Here is a 20,288-nt window from a genome sequence, read left to right on the forward strand (position 1 = left end):
TTAATTTTTCAAGCCAAACATAACAGCCACCCCAATAATTTCCAAGTTTTCTAACTTCAAAACTTCAATCAGTTCTTTCTTAGCTTTTACTGCCTCTGCCACCAAATCTTTGCTGAGTGGATCTCCTTTTGACAAGTTTCCTTGAGAATTTTCCAATTGTTCCAACTTTGCTTTGATCTCAGATGGAATCTTCTGATTAATCTCAGTTTTCAGTTTCTCGCCTTTCTCTTTCAGCTCAATGAGACTGCTAATCATGCTTAGCTTTTCAAGCTTTTGCTTTAAGCCAAGATATGCCCCTGGTTTTGACAAATTTTGCTTAAATTCCTGCATAAGTCTATCGGCCTTCACCTTCAAATTTCGGTTAAGGGTCTGGTTATTGGTTGCCCTGGATAACTCCAACGTAAGTGATTCAAGCTTCTCTTGCAATCCCATTGAAATAAATGCTCTGGTAACCTCCTGGTCAACATCCTGCTTAAGTTTTTCTATTGCTTGGTCTGTGATAGGATCTGAAGGTACCTTAGCCTCCAAAATATTCTTCTTCAACTTCTCGAGATCCGACTCTATATCAGCAGCATTCAGCATGCTGGCATCTGAAGGCTTCATGTGGCGTTTTCTTTTAGGCTCCACTGGCTTGCCTTCTTGGAAACCTCCTATTGATCAAAATTTAAGCATCCGATGGCGAAGCAACTCTTCCGTATCCATTTTTGTTAGTTCCTACGTTCATTTGAACATCATTTTAAGTTGCCTATGACTTGGAAATCAACTAAAGGAAAAGACGTCGGAAGGGTAAGTTCTTCCAATAAGGCAAAAAAGAATTTCAAATGTAAAAGCTGGTTGTTCTTTGAAGAAAATATACGGCTTCAAACACCATTCCATGGAAGAACCCCGTTAGGCTACCCAGAAGTAAATGCAACAAACTTTGCTTGTTGGAAACTATATCCTCTAAAAAGTGAAATTTTCCAGAAAAACATCCATTTTCATTGAAGAAATGCGCTTTTGATAAGGCATAAACACCTGAATATACTTAAATATCAATTTTCATCTTTAGTTATTACAACCTCAAAGATTTATAAAGATACAATCTGACCTTAAAATCACTACAGAACTTCGGTATGCAAATTTCTTTCTTTCATTCTGCACTTAAATTTGTTAAAGTTACTTACATCCATGGCCTCAGTGATTGCAAATCTAATTTGTTGGGAAGTCCACACTGGATCAGCATGTGCACCTCCAAGAGGTTCCTATAAATAAAAAATAATGAAAAAGTGTACAAAAACAACTAATGTTGTGAAAAAAAGCCATTGACATTTTACTGGATTGGAAGACTCAAGAAACAGGATAAACTTTATATGTTCAAGATGCTTCCAGGGATGATACCATCAGCAATTTTGCGCTTGTAATGTACTTGAGCTGTTATCCTCAGTTTTTCAGCTGCCTATACAAAGTGAAACATCATTCCCAACAAAAAATGGTTCTCGTTTCAACCATCAAATGAAATCAGTATCACTTACCTTAGGAGCTGCTTGGGAAGATTTCCACAGTATAGCAGCACATGCTTCAGGACTGGTTAGAGAATCATAGTCGAAAGAAACATCTATTTCAGAGCTCATGCGTAAATAAAAACATTAGTACATGAAAAACAAAAGATCGCATTGAAAGTATACAAAATATAGATGTAAATATATCTATTTTCTGTTAAGCTGAATTTGAGAAACAAAAGTTATACAAAATGAAGTAGACGTACTAGTAGTTTAGCAATAAGCTGATATTTCTGTTTCTATATAAAGATCACTGGCCAAAGAAAAACTAAAAACTCAAATTAACATGTAAAGCACCTTTCAGAAATTGGAAGGATTGGATATATTTGTATTTGATTTAATAACATTATGCATCATAATCTTCAGTTAAATTTTTTCTTTCCAAGCGATGCTACTGAATGAGGAGGAAAAAGAAGGAACTATTTCCACCTTGCAACATATAGAACAGAGTTCTCAAGCATAAGCAATTTATTGGGACAAGCAATGCCAGAGCCCCACCAGAACCACCTTCACCAACAACAGCCGTTACAATTGGCACTTTAAGGCCAAACATGGTCCTCAAGTTGTGAGCAATTGCCTCCCCCTGTATAGAGTAAAACATGAAATGGGTCATGTTATTATATGAACTGGGTGTTTCAGACTTCCAAGTGTGAAATATCACAATTTCCAATGTAGAAAGATTGTTTGACAGAATTGACCAAGTTCCCCTGATTTGAGATCAGCTTAGGCTCCAGGAGTGTCAACCATTGTTATAATAGAAAGACCATGATGATCAGCATACTTCATCATTTGCAAAGCCTTTCGATAGCTGTTTGTAAAAAGAGATTTCATATAGTATTTCTTTACAGATCGAATGTAGCAGATAAGATTTAAAACTATTTTCAGTAGGCTTTCTCAAATATTACTGATCACTTCTCTGTTACCTGTGGATCTTTCCTGAAGTAACAACATAATAAAAATCCAGTACAATTCTAATATCAAATAGACATGACATCTCGTGCAAGCTGAGCCTTGAAGTTAATTGTTCAAATAAAAGACCCTTGAAACGTCCTCGTGGGGAGTTGGCATTGCAAAATTGCGAAGAATGTTCTCCTTTGTATTCCTACCTTTCTGCTGGCCTATAAACATGTAGCTCTTACCATCCATGATTCCAATACCAGTTACCATGGCTGGATCATCATAGCCAGCACGATCTCCGTGGAGTTCCACCCACTATATGATTGTAAACGAATAAAACTATAAGAAAATAACTTCATATTCTTTCAGGGAATAAATGCATAAAAACTTTTGTACCATTGAAATACCTTCTCTGTGATATTTAATATATGATCAAGAGCTGTGGGTCTGTTGGGATGTCTGGCCATGATCAGGCGTTGAATAGGTGTCAAATGTGTGTATAAATCTTTCAAAGCCTGATGTTTAGAACAGATGAAAGGTTACAGATATGAAAACAAGCATGAGTAAATGTGGATTGCAATATTAGTAGAATATTTAAGCAACCAGCAAAGGCCTGTGAAAAGATTATTGGGAATGAATCAGTGAACTTCCCACTGTTACGACTGAAAAACTAGGAGCCTAGGACAATGGAACCCATGCCTACATTTTGACACAATAAGTTGAAAACTACCATAAATCTTTAGTTTTATAGGAGAACATACAACTCATAAAATTACACACATAATGAATGACAAAAGTTACTGTACCAGTGATTCAATATTAAACAAGGATTTTGCTAGTGAGTATCCTTAGGGCACTCTTTAAGTCAATAACCTTGTATCAAATGCAAAAGATGACAACTTTATTGATGATTTCCAATACTTAGGGTGAAGATATTACTTCATATACTCACTGGCGGAGCCAATATATATTGAGGGGTGTCACCAAAAATTCCTTAAGGGGCGTTTGGATGGGGGAATGTGGGATTCCCCGGGAATGGAATCCACATTCCCCTGTTTGGTTTGGCCGGGAATGTCATTCCCGGTAATGTTTTATTACCAATAGTGGATTTTTTGGGGTATATTACCGGGAATGTCATTACCTCCCTTCCCTTAGGTATTGTAACATTACCAGCGTTTTGGACTAAAATGCCCTTAAATTTTTATTTTTTTTTCAAAAATATCATTCTTCTGTCATTGAATAATAAAAATTCTACGAATGTTAAATTACAAATTTATCCTTAAATTATTTTAGATTTACAAAAAAAGTCTATAATTAAAATTTTATATGAAGTTCAGGGGTTAAAACAAAATTTTACCCTTTCATTAAACTTTTTTTATATTTTTAATTTTGTAAAAAAATATATAAATATTATGAATTTAATTTTTTAAAGAAAATATATAAATATTTTACAACTTGTAATATTATACAAATATATAATAAGTACAATTTGGTCAAATATACATTCCAATAATCTTTTATTCCTTTAATCAAACACGGTAATCTTACATTCCTGCTAAACCAACCAAACACAAAATACAACATTCCCAGTAATCCTACTCCATGATAATCTTTTATTCCCACTGGTAATCTTACATTCCGTGAACTAAACGCACCCTAAAGAGTGCCCTTGGGTAACTCGTTCACAAAATCCTTAAAACAAGATGAAAAAATGGGGAAAAGAAAACATAAGATTAACCTGTTGATACTTGTTTTCCAAAGCTCCAATTTGAGCAGTAAAATCCAGACCAGTTTTATTGGCCATTCTGCATACCTGCTCAAAATTATTTGAGCAAAATAACAAAGTTATTAAAATTTAGAAAGACTGTATTTTTGCTTACGACCAACAAACATCATGGCATAAGGAAAGAAAGTTGTTCCATTTTAAATTTTTAAGATCAGAAACAAAACAAAAACAATATTGACATAACGTGATAAAGTTGAAAATTTGCCTCTGGATTCACTCTTCATGAATCCTTATCATGTAGCTCTACACAACTAATCATCGTTAAAAGAACATGAACAAAAACATTAAAATGCTTCAAATATCCAGAATAAGTAAACAAAGGAATTGGAAACCAATGAAAAAAAAACTTACCTCAATAATCTTTTTCTCGAGATCAACCAGTGGCTTCTCAAATGGTAGAGGCACCGGTTTCGGTTTCTCATGCAAAGGCTTGAAGTGAGACAGGTAAGTTAAGTATCCATCTTTGATATCCGTATCCGGATCAATATTATCTGGCCAGGGGTAATCATGCTTCTTCCCTTTCTTAACTTTCGCAACAACACTAAACCTCCTCCCATGTTCATTCCTGGTACCTTTTACAGCTTTTGACCCATAGCAAACTGCTCTTCCAAAATATAAGTTTGACCTGAACTCAAACCTTCCATCTTCAACTCCTCTTCCTCTTCCACAATTTCCAGCTATTAATGTATGGTAGCCATCTCAACGATCACCTCGCTTCAAAAGATGAGAAAGAAGATGCTTGTGCTTAGAAATTTAGGGTTAGAGCGAGTTGAGAATGAAGAAAGTCGGGAGCCAACGGTTGAGATATTCTGCTCCAACAACCAAAAAAACAGAATAAGATTGCTTAAAACTTTATTTTAATTAAAAATTATTAAATCAAATGATAACTTAAACTTAACCTTGTGGTCGTGGGATCAAATCTCACAATGGTCAATTTTATAATTCTGACTGCCGAAGGTCTTTCACGGAAGCTGAGACAAATAAAAAGCAGAAGGGCGTGAGGTCACGGACAGTTGTAGAGAAAGCGATGTGGTTGGGCGGTGTGATACACATGCTTGAATTGAAAGTGAAGTTGACAGTGTCTATCCACGTTGAAGATAACAATCAAATTACCACCAAAATTAGAAGTTACCATCTAAGGGCCGGTTGGTAAAGTAAGGGCTCTTGGGATTATGAGTTGGTCTCATGTTCTAAGTTTGAACTACGTTAGTTGAAAATTCTAGAAAAAAACGGAAGGACAGAGTGGTGGATTCTTTGAACCCCTCCGAAAGTTATCTTGTAGGATCAGGTTCTTTAGTCTGACTTTGAGAGATCTTACGTTATAAAAAAAATGGAAGTCTAAACTGAAGGGACCCCACTAGGAACCTACGTTGTCTCATGCAATTAGCGCGCCAATTTTTTGGCTTTAGGCCATTAATCAAGTTATTTATCCATCTAATTTACCTAAAAATATTTTTAAAAATTCCATCTAATTTACCTAATTGTTCGATCGGGTTATTATGCCGAAAGATAGATCATAATAAATATTCTCCTTTCATACGATTTTTGAATTATATTCTCTTTTTTCGAAACATTTCCTAAAATCTATTAAGAATAAAATAATAAAATAGATATTTTAGGATGATGATGTATCAAGTGACGAAATGAAAATTTTGCATAACTAGTGCTTTTAATGGAAGTTTTTCAATTTTGATGATTAAAGTTAAAGTAAACTAAAAGTTCAATGACCATTAATTTAATTTACCCTAAAAATTATTTCAATATCCACGCATTGCAAGAGCATGCTAGATTCAGTTAACATTAGCGTACGAGCAGCCACAAACGAGAGAATAGGGTCCCAGAAGAGAGCTGAAGGAACAGAAAAGTCGAAGAAAGGCCATGTATTGACAGCGTTTAGTATACTTATAATCTAAAAAGACTTAGCTTTGCCATTCAACCATTAATCTCTATGCACGTTCCATCATGCATGCGTCTTATATCTTCCAACCACAACAGCAGCACCCACATCACCAGCCATCCGTCATATGGCTCAATGGGAGAGTCAGCACTCACATCTCCATTCATATGGCTCAATGGGAGAGTCAGCACCCACATCTCCAGTCATTGGTCATATGGCTCAAAGGGAGAGTGCTAGACTGCCGAAGCTCGCTTTTCAGAGGAGTCATCGCTCTTCAAATCCAACTCTGATTATTTACTATGCTTATGGAATTCCAAAGTAGGAGAATCATTCCGGAATTTGAATAAAGAAGATAAAACTATTTGTCAAAGCCCGATTCTGCACACACCTTCATCGGTAAAATTGGGATCAATTTCAGCTGTTAACAGTAGACAGTTGCCCCTACATAGCTGCAAGCAATCAAGTAGAGGATATTGAATGCAAGATATTCAAGTCATACACCGAAGATCCGATCGATATCTCACTGAGGTTGATGTTGGATTTTCCTGTTAACAATGACGAGTCTCTTGGAAAATGTTGAACCTGACACATATCTTTTCTCCCCCTCCGAAGATGACTTGCAGGAATGATTTTTATAATATATTGCCATTATTGCTTTAACTTTGATGCTGATTTAAATGCCAAAAAGCAGTTGATTGATAAGGCTATTGTTTCTTGACCTATATTAAACATTGACCCGTATTCGACTATCATTCTCGAACACGGATAACGTCATCCGTGCACCGGAAAACCCATTAACCATATAAAACACAAACTTTAACCAATTCCATCATAATCCAGATGAGAAAACCCTAAACTTGTTCCCAAAGAAACAAAAATTCATATTCCTATATCAACACATTCAATTCAATAACAGATAAATTTGCTGTTCTTCCATTCTGTTCAGACATGAAACACCAAAGAAACAGACATACAGATAACACAGTTGAAAATGGGGTGTTACAAACAAGAAAAAGTGTTGCAATGAAAACAGTATCGGTAGAGTTTGCTTTGAAACCAGACCAGAAATTTCGTAACTTTCAGAAACAGCCGATGGCCTTTTTCGGAGTTTGTCCAGTTGCGCGGTACTTTGCTGCCATTTCTTCTGCCTTGAGAAGCTCTTCTCCACGTTTGGCTTCAACCATTGCCTTCTTTTCCTCTGCTTCCTTGTGAACTGAAGCTGCCTTGTTTTTCATTTTCTCTGCATTTTCTGCTTTCTTATTTTCCAATTGTTCCTGCCAAAACTTCCGCATGTTAGAATTACAAATATTCAGATACGCACGAGTATAATATGTCTAAATGCGTATTGAACACAAATGTCGAATGTTCATCCTTTCATTATCCAAAAGGTAAGGATTCGAAAAAGAAAGCGTACCTCAATTTTTTTTAGTTTTGCTTCCAGAGCTGCTTTCTTGCTGTTCTCCCATGCTACAATAGCAGAGAGCTTTTTCTGGCCCCTGCTCCTCAGTTTCAGTCAAGTTTATAAAATATATATAGAATTACATAATATATTTATATTTACACGCAAGTAAAAATATAGTAAACCAAAGAGGGTTTAGGGACTTGCTTGTTCTCTGCTTTGGTCTTTTCACTATCTTCCCATGCCCTGATGAACGACAACTTTTTTTCTTTTTCAACCTCTGCAAGGGCAACATCTGAAAAACCAAAAGACCGACTGATCTTCAATATCATCCATCCGTACGATCACAACAACATAAAAGAATATGAGATTCGGCCACGGTGGTCTAAAAGAGGTCCGAAGGGCTACGAAACAGCATTCGATGATAACATAACGATGGTATCAGAAAAGTATACCTCTGTTATGTGATCCACTTGAAGTTTTCTTTGGTTCTGGCTCCGGGGCTTCTGTCAAAATGAAAAATAATGTTAGAACACACCAGAAGAACATGATGAATGGCAACCAATGATGAAATTAGCTTATGTAAGAAATTTATGTCATGACACGAGACAGGTCACTTCGATATCAAGCAGACATGTACACATCAATGTTTTCTTTTTACTACATCTTGAAAATATGTAGTACATCGTTTGAGTTAAATGAGAGCTCACTCTTTTTTGAGTCCATGGAGAAAAACTGAGGTTGAAGACGAATATCGCAAAACTTGCTCTAAAGCTATCAACAAAAACTGGGAAAACAATGGAATTTCCATCAATTTATATAACATTGGATTTGGAGTTTCCTTCTCCAATCTTAATTGTTCAATTAATTTCCTTAGGAGTCGAGCGTTCATTTTTGAAGTGGAATTCAAAAATTTACTCAAAAATTTAAGTCTTTCTCAATCAAGATCAGGGTTCAAACTTTATATCAAAGCGACCTAATAGCTGTTTAAGTGGATTTTAAAGCAATTAAAGATAAAGTTTTATACTTAGTAATCTTAAGCACTGTAGTGTGCGACAGTTTCTAAAATAACTCAACGACGGATCGATCCGCCCAAAATAATGCTTGTAAACTCCATAATCTGAGTGTTATAAGTTTAAACTATCCATACAACAAACACGATGAGAGTGGAAACAAAGCTTACTCTCAACTACTGCAAGGGCTTTCGGTTCTTCATGTTTTTCGTCCGCTGGCGGTGGAGCCAAGGTTGTTTTCTCGGAATCAGCTTTTGGAACCTCCGTTTCCGGGGCTGGAGCGGAAGGTGTTTCAGCTGCAACCTCCTTTTCCTCCACCATAATTATGCTTGCAAGTGTACAGCTTTCGTAAAAATAAAAATGATAATTTCGTAATGGATAACCCTCGAATATTCAAATATCGATGTTTAACAGGTTAGCTAAGACGCAGGACTTTTATATCCTAAGCAAAGTGCATAGTTTGAAGTCATTATCTGCCGTTGATATTGGATACGTATCTTGATTTATTCGATCCAATGGCGAGTGTGTTTCGAAAGAGACAAATGTGGTGTAGAGTGTAGACTGCAAATAAGTAGGGAGTGAAATATTTTATGCCGACAGGTAGAGCGGTTAAACTGTGCCACGTATATCCAGGGGCGGATGTATCTGTCTCCCTAGGAAACAACTGCACACCCATTTTTTTTTTTGATAAAAATATTAAATTTAATCTAATTTATTAATAAAAAAAAATTATACTCAAAATTTTAAGAATATAAGCATTAAAATTTTAGATTTTCATTTTTTTAATTTTTAGATCCGCTATTGCATATATCGGCAAGTGAGATACAACGACGTGGAGTACATATTAGGGTAAACTACACTAATAATCCTTACAATTTTAGGATCCTTTCATTTTGGTTATCAAAATCTAAAAACTTCTGTTAGAATCACTATCGTTAAAAAAAACTTTAATTTTGATCATTGGGTTATTAAACAAATAATGACAATTGACATATCACGTTAAAAACCCTGAAAAAGCTACCAAACAACGCTACTTCTCCAATTATCATCTATATAGTTATTCGATGATTTGTCCGATCGAAAAAATTCTATAAATTATTCTTCTTTTTTCCTTCGATTTAAACTCATTAAAAAATCTTTAATTTTTCTCAAATTTCAAACGAAATTAAAAGTCAAAACTTTTGAGTTTGTCATTGTCAATCATCAGACTAACATAAAATCAAATTATATTAATCTTCTGACCAAACAAAATCTTCTCACTTTTAAAATTAGGCAATAATCGCTTCGTTCATAAAAAAAATTGGTCTTTGAAAAAGCTATCAATTTGTAATCTTGGGATTTTATAGAAAACTTTTAAAAATTTAACGACTCTATTATAAGTTTTAAAATTTAATAAGTAAAGTGAGAACTTCCTAAAAATTAAGTGATCATTTAGCCTAGATTTTAAATCAGAAAACTTAAAAAGCAAAACTACCATGGTGTGGTGTGGTGTAGTGACGGGAAAAGGGCCCACCAGCAGCATTGATTGCTTTGACGGAATTGAAAGCCCTTTGGCTTGGCGTTGGCCATGCTACCGTTTGGGGATAAAAATACAGAAACTTTGATGGGACCCTTTCTTAGTTAATGTGTATGATTTGATGTTTATTCATCACTGGGTTGGCCATTTATGCAATTATGCTTAATGATTCTTCTTTCATATTATTATTTATAGTCATTATTAATTTAGCAATAAAACAACTTTAGTGTTTGCTTTATAAATGCACGCTACAGCATTACACGCCCAATGCTTTGTTTTCTTCATTAATGAAGTATGCGCTTGGGTTTAGACCAAATCAGCCCAAACAACTGGATAGTTCAGAGCCGCCGGCCCTATCACCCAAAATCAATTACATTAAATTTCGGATTCAGAGTTCAAAGCTTGATTGCAGAAACAATCAAATTAAGTTTCTGATTCCAGATTTAAAAAATTTTCATGGTTAATTAATATTTTATAAAAGATTCAATTCATTTATTTAGTATAAAAATACTTAATCTTATATTTTTTTCGTGATGTACTGCACGTAGTATTTGACTCGACTCAGATTAGCTACAAATTATTCCTTTCCTACAATCAAGAACGCAGATTAATTTTACTATCTTCGGTAAGGAGGATTCATTCTCCGCCTAAACGACGGGTATGCTCTTTTTTGATTAATTTTTTTAGTTCCATAATTTTGTTTTTCATTTCTTTTGGATCAGTTGGTGAAATTTTAACAGATTATTTTGAGAATTTTGTCGTAACAGATACAAGAAATTATCTGATGGCCGATTATATATATATGTATGTATTCATTCTGCAGGAACCTTTCTTCCGATGATTTGTTAATTTCTTCAACTAGATTCGCCTACATTTTATCAAGCTTAATATTGTTATAAGTTTCCCAAGTTTAACATTAATTATAAGTTTCATCTCAGCTAAAATTTTCCAGAATATCTATGGCATTTGAGATGCCACAACACATTTCTTGTTTCAATATGTTAAGCAGAAAAGGATTTAGTTAATTATGTTCAAAGGTAAATCAAGACTGTTTAACTATTCTCTTAGAATTTTTATTTAAAAAAAAATTACGTTAACTTTGCCCCAATGTTTTTGCATATTGTATCAGGCCATAGTCGTATTTGGCCTTTTTGAATCAGCGACCAAGTTTGGAAATATCAGTGAAGAGCATAGTTTTCCATGGGAGAAGCTGCTAAGCTTTTTGCTGGTTTTTGGCCATACGGTGATCAACAAATTCATGGTTGCTTACACAAGAAGGTCGGTATTGGACGCCTCCATGGATTGGTCTCAACCACCACTTTCATTTTCCTCGTCTCTTTCCTTCTTATTGCTACCTTCCTCAATTGGATGCAAATCGTAAGCTTTATTATACCCCAATGCTAGCTTTTTTAACTGTAAGATTATGCACTGATGCAACATTTTCTTTTACTTTCTCAGCCTATTATACAGGGCTCCCCATTGACCAACATGAGTTTGCTTCCCACACGAAACACTAAAAAGCACTATGAAAGGGTTGAAGTTCCACTCAACTGCTCCAAAGCTGCTCTGCAAGGTAGAAAATGCCCAGACAATTACCCAAGGGTATTCGAGCCCGAAGAATCATCAACCGAAACTTGCCCGGACTATTTCCGGTGGATCCACCACGATTTACAGCAATGGAAAACTACAGGCATTACACAAGATATGATCGAAAGAGGGAAACCGAGTGCACATTTTAGGATTGTGATTGTTGGGGGCAACGTTTATGTGGAGAAATACAGTAAACCGTTCCAAACCAGGGACTTGTTTACGAAATGGGGTATTTTGCAGCTTTTAAGGTTGTACCCCGGAAAAGTACCGGACTTAGACCTTTTGTTCTTCAGTGGAGACAAGACTCAGATAATGAAAAGAGACTACCATGGACCTAACGCTACATTTCCGCCGCCGGTGTTTCATTACTGTGGATCGGAGGAAGCGCTGGACATCGTCTTCCCTGATTGGACCTTCTGGGGCTGGTAAATTTTGCTTCTACATATCACCGCAATGACCAATGTTTTAAATCCATCCTGAACCTCAAAACATTTTGATCTAGTACTTATTTGCTTTGTTTTTGAAGGGCTGAGGTTAAAATAATGCCATGGGAGGATACGTTGAGGGCAATAAAGAAAGGGTTAAAGAGGCTCAAATGGGAAGAGAGAGAACCTTATGCCTTCTGGAAAGGTAACCCTTACGTTGCTGAAGATAGGTTAGACCTTATGAAATGTAACCTATCTGATAAATACGACTGGAACGTTCGGCTTTATCATCAGGTAATCAGTTTATTTCTTCAAAATCATAAACCAAGCCAGACAATTTAAAAGGGAAAAGAACTATCCCTGGAATTTGTTGAATTGGGTTTTTGTAAGTTTTATTGTTTTGCAATTCAGAATTGGAGTAAAGCAACTCAAGAAGGGTTCAAGGGTTCTAAATTGGAAGAACAATGCCACTACCGGTACATCAAATTCTAAATACGAATATACTTGCCATTAACTCATGAAAATTTGTGTTTTCTCTTCCTACTTACAAGATTCTGAATTTTGTTATTGAACGAACGGCGCACGAAAGTTACAAAATTTATACAGAAGGAGCGACATGGTCTGTAAGTGAGAAATACATAATGGCATGTGATAGCATGACGTTGATGATAAAGCCTGAATTCCATGATTTCTTCTCGAGAAGCCTGGTGCCAATGGAGCATTACTGGCCCATCCGCCGGAAAGACAAATGCAGAGGCCTTAAATTTGCAGTTGAATGGGGCAATAGTCACAGTCAACGGGTACTTAAATTCAAACATCTCTTGTTCTTATATGAATGTTACCTTGTCATCCGAACTCAAACAAAACTCGAAAATATCAACCTTCCATCCATGAACTTGCAGGCACAGGCCATAGGGAAGGCGGGGAGCAAATTCATTCAAGAGCTTCTAACAATGCGGAACGTGTATGATTACATGTTTCATTTGTTGAATGAATACTCAAAGCTCTTGAAATTTAAACCGACGGTACCTCCAAAAGCCCGGAGGATATGCGTCGAATCGTTGGGGTGCCCGCACACAGATTTAAAAAGGGAGTTCATGGAGCAATCAACAGTGAAGTCACCTAGTAATAAGCTTCCATGTGAATTGCCTCCTCCATTTGAACCTCAGGTCATTCAAGCTTCTCTTGAGAACAAAGAGAAAATGGCTAAGCAAGTGGAGACGTGGGAGACTGTGTATTGGAACAAACTAAATGATAATAAACAATAGAGACCACTTATATAATCTTTTTTTAGTTAATTTTCATCGAAATTGTTAGTTAATTATTAGTGTAGTTTTCCAGTTGATTATGCTAATCATATTGATTTTTTTTTCCAAATTAGACAGATTATAGAATCTGACAGTAGCCATGACCAAAACAACTCACGAATGTAATTAATAAAACTTAAGATTCTTTATGAGAAAGACAAAGTAGATATTGTCCCCTTTTTCTGAAGATAAAATGTGTATCCGTATGCATATTCTTTATTGGAGGCATCTGCATGTTGATATATATGATTCAGACAATTTTGCCGTTAGGGTGCCTTCCTTGTACGGACGCAATATTTTACTTTAGTAGGTAAAAATTTATAAAATTTAAAGGGAGAATAAATATGTAAAAAAATTTGGGCAAAAATATATTTTTAATTGAAAATATAAAAATATATATCTAAAATATATAGGAATTTAAAATTTTTAGAGAGCGACCGGCCCAACAGCTTCCCCTCGATTCATCCCTGATTTTGCCTTGGTTACCATTTTGGCCCCACTAGATGGGAATTCACCACCATTTGAACCAGTTGCTAGTGCTAAAACAATCAAGCATATGAATGAAACTCTGGGTATTTTTTAGACAGCAACCGTCTCAACTACTTCCCTTCGGTTCATCCCTGATACTGCCTCGTTGCTGTTTCGGCCCCATTAGATGGAAATTGACCACCATTTGAACCAGTTGCTAGTGCCAAAACAATCAAGCAGATGAATGAAACTGATATTTTAAGCTTGAATGCCATATTATTTGGGTTTTTTTATTACACTATTTAGTTGTTTATGTATGGAAACAATCGTGATGTCTCTTTTATTGTGTGATTGACGTGCTGTTAATATTTTAACGTATTTCCTTCTCAAGATTCTTGAAGTTCTATAAGTGAAAACAAAGGAGATGTTCTTTTCTGAAGATACTAAAGGTATAGGTGATTGACATGTTTAGATAACATTGTTGCAGATGAACTTATTCAAATATACATAAAAGACTAAAGACCCATATTTCTCAAATATGGAGGGCACAAAGGCTAATCAAGCATCAGACCAGTATATCTCCATGTCACCGCGTTTATCTCCATACACTCCCAAGGCATCCCAAACTGCATCCGAGGCATCAACGATGTCGTTGTCACACGGAGACTGGTAATCATGGTCGGCATCACATCCCATCGTCGAGTCGCATTCATCAACTACCTTAACCTTAACAGTTTCTCCATTTCCGTGAATGTTAATATAATTCATACACCGATTTTTCTTGTTGAACCATCCCGTCGAGAGGGCAACGATTAGTTCTGTATCGTTATGATACTGATGATCACATTCACATCGCCCACCGCCATCTTCACCCGGACCAAATCCATTGAGAGTTAGGGTTGCCTTGGTATGACCCGAAACTTGGGGCGAACACGTATACGTGGTGTAAAGCTTGCCTTCTTCACAACAGTCAGAATCATGGCCGTGGTTACATTTCCCTGCTGGAGGCTTTGTCCCTCGAAGCTTGCCGCTGGGTTTGCAGGTACCTGCTTCAACCATGAAGCAAACTCTAATACGTAAAACAAAGCAAGTAAATAGAAAAATAGTGGAAAAAGGCTTCATTTTCTTCCGTAATTACAATTGCTTGGTGCCATGAACATATAAGATGTGAGGTTTATATACATTTATATTTCAATGAAATATTTTTAATTTGTGTTTTTTAAATTCTACGACATCACTTTAACAATAATTAGAAACATTATCAATTTAAACATATTAAAATATTATAAAAAAAATTTGGAGCAGTTAAGTTTTATTTTTGTTTTTGTCATTTGATATAAAATTGGACGTGAAATGAAAAAATAAATATATTTGAAGGTTAAAATGAGATAAGATGTTAGAGTGTAAAATGAGAAAAATATGAATTAAATTTACTTTTTATTAAAGAAAATAACTGCACATCAAGAATCGGTTAACTGAATGGAATGAAATATTAAAATCTTTAAATAAAGTTAACGATTTAAATCTTGATGTTGCGAATGTAGTAAATTGAAAATTTATAATATCTAATAGATTAGTTTAACCTATTTTGAGTTTTTAACAACCTACAAGATAATCAATCATCGAAACTGACTTTAATGAAGGTTGTCAATATAAATTAGTTAAATCGATTTGAACTTACTTTTATTCACCTTTGTTCTACATAACGATTTTAACAACGAAATTACCTAAAACATATTTTTAATGGTTTAATAAATAAATTTGACAGAATTTGTAGTGTTCCCAGAAGAAATATCGTTTTAACCCTAACTGACATTAAATTATAGGTTCGATTTTGAATTACCTCTTTCTTTATGCTTATAAAAGAATAAAGAAAAAACAGATAGAAAACATAAGATGTACACACAAAGAATAAATCTTTATTTAAGTGTGGGTTGAACATAAGCGTAGAGGGAGAATATAAGATGTGTGACTTTTAGCATAGTCTCAAACACACTGTGTTAACACGTCGCTAACGCACAAGACATGTTTATTCAAGTATTGAAAATATGATCAGAGAAATCAATCATCTGACCAATAGACATCTGTTTCGCCCCAATCACTTTCAGGAATTCCAAGAGCTTTCCAGACTGCTTTTGAGGCATCAACGACATTGTGAGGACAAGGAGGCTGGTAATCATGATCCGAATCACATCCAGCAGTAGAATCGCATTCATCTATTACCTTAGCTCTCACACTTTTCCCATTTCCATGGATTTTGATATACTTCATGCACCTCTTTCTGTTGTTAAACCATCCGGTCGAAAGTGCCGCCACGGGGTCATCATCGGAATGGTATTTGTTGTCACATTCTGATGGGCCGCCACCGTCTCCGCCAGACTCGAAACTGTTAATCGTCAATGTTGCTTTTGTATGGCTGGACACAGGAGGTGAACATTTATAGGTAGTGTAAAACTTCCCCTCTTTGCAACAGTCGGAGCCATTTTCGCGGTTGCATTTTCCCGGTGGAGGTTTCTTCCCTTTAAGCTTGCCGCTGGGTTTGCAAGTATTCCCTTCAACCACGAAACAATCTGCAAGAACAAAAGCAAAGCAAATGAAAAGAAAAATAGTGGAAAAAGGCTTCGTCTTCATCTTCAATTTCCTTTGTAATTGCTATTGCTTGGTGCCAAGAACGTGTAAGGCTGCGGGGGTTATATAAGAATCAACCCTCTCAATGTTCCAAAATTCATCGAGAGTATCGCATGAAGCTGCACAATGTGTCACAAGGGTTAAAATTTGCCATATTTTACATAACCGGAATCTTTACAAGGTTAAAAAATTATACTCGTGGCTCTGATTCCAGCAATGTCGAACAATACAAGTAACAAGGATGCTATCTTGTTTCTATTTAGGCATGGAATAATTTAAACTTTAAGCAGAAGAATAAGACAGGCTAGAATCTGACTAAGCATATAATTAAAGACTGCATGTTTGATTTTATTTGAATTTTAATATGATATATCCTAGGAGAGTTTTACGTCTTTTAAATGAAAAGGGATTCCCTTCAAAAACATTGCCATATTAGGCTATAGCACATTCATCTCCAAGGCATCTGCTTGTCTATATTTGTTTCACTTAGTCTTTGCCGTTCACACGGACAGAGCCGGAATTGAATAACAAGAGTGGCTAAATTGTTAACTTTAAGTGAATAAGAATCTAATAAATATTTAATCTAAATTTTGCGAGAAAAAATCTCATAAATGAAGTGATAATTATGAAAGCCAGGCCGGATTCCTAGGCCTTTCACACAGGTGCCCTTCAACAGCAAACTATATACATTGCTATTGAAATTAATAGAATAAAGAGTCATCTGCGCGTTAGATCGATGTCGATATGGGAATTATTGTGCATATCCATCGATCGTGGACCAGGCCATACACCTGCCGGCAAAGATGGAGTCGGATTTTGAGTTGGTGAAATGCCTGGTGGAGCTACTAGATTATCGACACTCCGATTACCGGAGTCATTTAGACCATCTTGGCCTATGTCTTTTTTGTTCTTCGTCTTCAAACCGCCCCAAAGAAAACTTCCCACTATCACCTGGTTCATTCATTGTTTGGTTAAGATAAGCTAAACGATTGATTCGGTCAAGTTCAATGATGGTCCATAATTATATTTAAGCATACAAACAATTTGAGCAGCATGCGTAGGCCCAAATAACAGAGGTAAATCACCAAATCATAAATAAGAATGGCAAAGAACATTAGAGTTTGGCATGGCAACCAAAAGGGTTACCTGAACCGGGCTTGCGGCGATAAGCATCCCTCCAACACCTCCACCAATGACATGGCCATCAGGATTGGCAAGGGAAATACTAAGACTGCCAGTTCGATTGCGTGAGCCACTATCGCTGGTCAGGAGGTACGAGCCTGATAGACATAATATCTCAATTCTCCCCCGAGGAAGTCAAATGGAAAGATAAATATGCATCAGGATAAGAGATGAGCTATCAACAGGCACACCTAAAACAACATTCCTTACAAAAATAGTCTTAGTCTAGCTAATCGCCATGAAACAATAAAAAGAACTAAGAATCGAGTTACTGAGTGCCAAACCTCATACGTGACGGCACCACCCAAGGATGAAGGCTGATGAAGAGTTACACTAGAAACAGCCCCGTTGGCTGACAGAATGCACACAGCTCTTGGCCCTTGCTGTGAGAATGACATTAATCTTGTTGCAATATCCTACGCAAAAAATTCAAAAGTAATTTCAAGACAACTTTGTTCTAGCAATGTCTACTGCATCGGCATGGTCATAATGTTCAAGAAAAACTATAGTACTACACGGGACCAAGCAGCTTCTTGCCTATCACAAAATCTAGTATATTTAGTTTAGGCAGCAATAAATAAAAGAAAATTGCATACTTCTCCTACTGCGACGGTGATGACATGAGGCGTAAAACCCATCCCTGATGAACCAGGGAGGCATACACCTAGCAAAACAAGTGGATATTGGCAACATTATATACATAGCAAGAACAAAATATGCCAGAATTAAGCATTAATAAAAATAGTTAAATAGGTAGCCTAGAAATCCAGTTATCAAACATGCTTAGTTAACACACCAAGGAGAATGAAATTTCAGGTTTACTGGGATTGGATAAGAATCCTACCAAGGGTAGCAAGTTGTTGGTTCCTTCCAGTACCCGGTGGCCTCCCTGGTTCGGTGTTATAGTCCCAGGATGAGTAGCTAATGCGGCAGGAGTCAACGCCAACGAAACAGCTCCAGGCGGTGCGTACTTTCGGGGACTTCCTCTTTTCCTTTTCACAGTTTCACTAGGAAGCATCGCTGAAGGTGTGCCTACATTGACATTGTGAGGAGTAGTAACTCCTAGTGAAGACTCCACAGGTAAGGTTGATCCCATGGTAGTGGCACTAATAGTTGGTTGGTATTGTACATTTGGGCTAGATAATATATGAATGCCTGGTGATCCATGCATCCCGGACCCTGAACCAGTTATTCCTCTCTGTTGAATATAACATGACCCAGACCCAGATAATGCCATAGCATCCCTTCGATCCATGCATCTACCTCGTATAACCTATACTTGAATGTGCTTTTAAATCAACTTAATTACAAGCTTATTTGAGAAGTAACTAAAAGGATAGTTCAATGCAAGGAGGTTAAAATAAAAGAGAAGAGCTCATGAAGCTCCAAATTGTAAGAAGTCAATGAAGAACTTGTTTACGGGTTCATATCCCAACAAATCAAACTCAGAACACAAATCAAAGAGATACTTGTTAGCGTTACAAACGAAGCTCTCTTAATCTAGAGATGAACAATGCTTCTAAAGTTAAAACAGAAGAACTCTTACCAAGACTGCAAGCAGGAAATTGAGAAAGAAGAAACAAAGAAAGAGTTCAAAATATCAAAAGCTCAGAACTTGAGAAAGAAAAAGACAATAAACGCAAGCTATTTCACAGCTTATCAAACGACCGGGAACAAAGAAAAAGATCCATGTGAAAAGATAAAAAGAAGCAGATGGAAACTCGAAACCAGGTCCACCATCCAAACACGCTAACCAACCCAAAGAAAACAATTTACACGCGTATTATTTTTTTCTCGAAGTATACAATAGCTGAAGCCATGCCATAAAAAGGAAGTCATACTGAGTTGGAAGAAGAACTACAAGTCTACAACTCTCTTAAAACACTAAGCAAAAATGGGTATAATTTGCTGCTTCTTTCCTGGAATCAAAAACCCAGAAAGAGGAAGTAACTTACATTAGTGAACTGTGGTTAAAGGTGCAGCCTTTTGAAGTAAGAAGCTTTGAAGAAAATGGGGACTTTTTGAGAGAGAGAAAGTTAAGTAGTCTTAGTGAAGAAGAGGTTAAGGCCTAAGGGAATCAAAATAAGACTGGGGAATACTGAAAAGAAACCATTGTTGTGTGAAGGAGGGAGGATGGATGCCTTTTTTGTTGTCCCTTACAACGAAAAGCTCCTTTTCATACAAATACACAAGTCCTTATCGGGATGCATTATTTCTAGGGTAGAGCTTTGTCTCTGTCTCTCTCAGCCTTCTTCACTTCACCATGATAAAAGCTGTTTATCTTTCTTTTCTCGGTTTCTCTACTCCGTTGTTGTTGCTCTCGTTTTTCACTTGTTACCTGAAAAGGTTTTATCATTATACTTATCTTGAGAAAGGTTTGCTGATTCTCTCTGTCATCTTCTTCTGTGACAAATGGGTGAGTGAAATCGTAACGATGTTTTTGTCTTGCTTTTGTAATTTTTTTTTTGCTATTAATCGGTTTTTTTCTCGAAAAATCACTGGTGATCGGTATTTATTGATCTAACATCGATCAGATTATATTTTTTAATAACACCCGTAGTAAAACGCGTCTCTTGTTCCGCGCTATATGTTGATTTGGCGCCACGTGAGTATAGCGCGCCCCCTGTACCGCGTTATACGCT

General features: G+C 36.3%; 4 protein-coding genes and 2 pseudogenes across 4 annotated transcripts; 1 reads left to right on the forward strand and 5 right to left on the reverse strand.

Moving 5' to 3' along the window:
- On the reverse strand, positions 1 to 4,920 carry LOC120127330 (annotated as a pseudogene).
- Positions 4,921 to 7,000: 2,080 nt separating this feature from the next.
- Positions 7,001 to 8,931, reverse strand: LOC120127230 (remorin-like). Its single transcript, XM_039145186.1, has 5 exons — positions 8,701 to 8,931; positions 7,973 to 8,023; positions 7,725 to 7,812; positions 7,533 to 7,614; positions 7,001 to 7,392 (listed from the first exon to the last, which is right to left on the reverse strand). The coding sequence occupies exons 1-5, from the start codon at positions 8,849 to 8,851 to the stop codon at positions 7,198 to 7,200; spliced, it is 567 nt and encodes a 188-aa protein (XP_039001117.1). The 5' UTR covers positions 8,852 to 8,931; the 3' UTR covers positions 7,001 to 7,197.
- A 2,315-nt stretch (positions 8,932 to 11,246) lies between these two features.
- Positions 11,247 to 13,394, forward strand: LOC120127331 (O-glucosyltransferase rumi homolog). The gene is made up of 6 exons (XM_039145251.1): positions 11,247 to 11,423; positions 11,505 to 12,061; positions 12,163 to 12,355; positions 12,473 to 12,537; positions 12,651 to 12,861; positions 12,964 to 13,394. Exons 1-6 carry the CDS (start codon positions 11,247 to 11,249, stop codon positions 13,327 to 13,329), a joined length of 1,569 nt encoding a protein of 522 aa, XP_039001182.1. The 3' UTR covers positions 13,330 to 13,394.
- A 945-nt stretch (positions 13,395 to 14,339) lies between these two features.
- LOC120127278 (kiwellin-1-like) lies at positions 14,340 to 14,952 on the reverse strand. The gene has a single exon (XM_039145221.1). The coding sequence runs from the start codon at positions 14,893 to 14,895 to the stop codon at positions 14,395 to 14,397; it is 501 nt and encodes a 166-aa protein (XP_039001152.1). The 5' UTR covers positions 14,896 to 14,952; the 3' UTR covers positions 14,340 to 14,394.
- A 929-nt stretch (positions 14,953 to 15,881) lies between these two features.
- On the reverse strand, positions 15,882 to 16,467 carry LOC120127433 (kiwellin-1-like). Its single transcript, XM_039145342.1, has one exon. It carries the CDS (start codon positions 16,465 to 16,467, stop codon positions 15,898 to 15,900), a length of 570 nt encoding a protein of 189 aa, XP_039001273.1. The 3' UTR covers positions 15,882 to 15,897.
- A 630-nt stretch (positions 16,468 to 17,097) lies between these two features.
- Positions 17,098 to 20,067, reverse strand: LOC120127432 (annotated as a pseudogene).
- Between the last annotated feature and the right edge of the window lie 221 nt (positions 20,068 to 20,288).

Source organism: Hibiscus syriacus, unplaced genomic scaffold, assembly GCF_006381635.1.
Source record: "Hibiscus syriacus cultivar Baekdansim isolate YM2019G1 unplaced genomic scaffold, ASM638163v2 tig00110467_pilon, whole genome shotgun sequence".
Taxonomy (NCBI): Eukaryota; Viridiplantae; Streptophyta; class Magnoliopsida; order Malvales; family Malvaceae; genus Hibiscus; species Hibiscus syriacus.

Coding starts and splice junctions, on each gene's coding strand:
- LOC120127230 (XM_039145186.1), bottom strand. CDS start 8,851: ATGGTGGAGGAAAAGGAGGTTGCAGCTGAAACACCTTCCGCTCCAGCC. Junction 8,024..8,700: donor AGCCCTTGCAGTAGTTGAGA/GTAAGCTTTGTT, acceptor TCATTTTGACAG/AAGCCCCGGAGCCAGAACCA. Junction 7,615..7,724: donor AAGACCAAAGCAGAGAACAA/GCAAGTCCCTAA, acceptor ACTGAGGAGCAG/GGGCCAGAAAAAGCTCTCTG.
- LOC120127278 (XM_039145221.1), bottom strand. CDS start 14,895: ATGGTTGAAGCAGGTACCTGCAAACCCAGCGGCAAGCTTCGAGGGACA.
- LOC120127433 (XM_039145342.1), bottom strand. CDS start 16,467: ATGAAGACGAAGCCTTTTTCCACTATTTTTCTTTTCATTTGCTTTGCT.
- LOC120127331 (XM_039145251.1), top strand. CDS start 11,247: ATGGGAGAAGCTGCTAAGCTTTTTGCTGGTTTTTGGCCATACGGTGAT. Junction 12,356..12,472: donor ACGTTCGGCTTTATCATCAG/GTAATCAGTTTA, acceptor TTTGCAATTCAG/AATTGGAGTAAAGCAACTCA. Junction 12,538..12,650: donor GAAGAACAATGCCACTACCG/GTACATCAAATT, acceptor GGCGCACGAAAG/TTACAAAATTTATACAGAAG.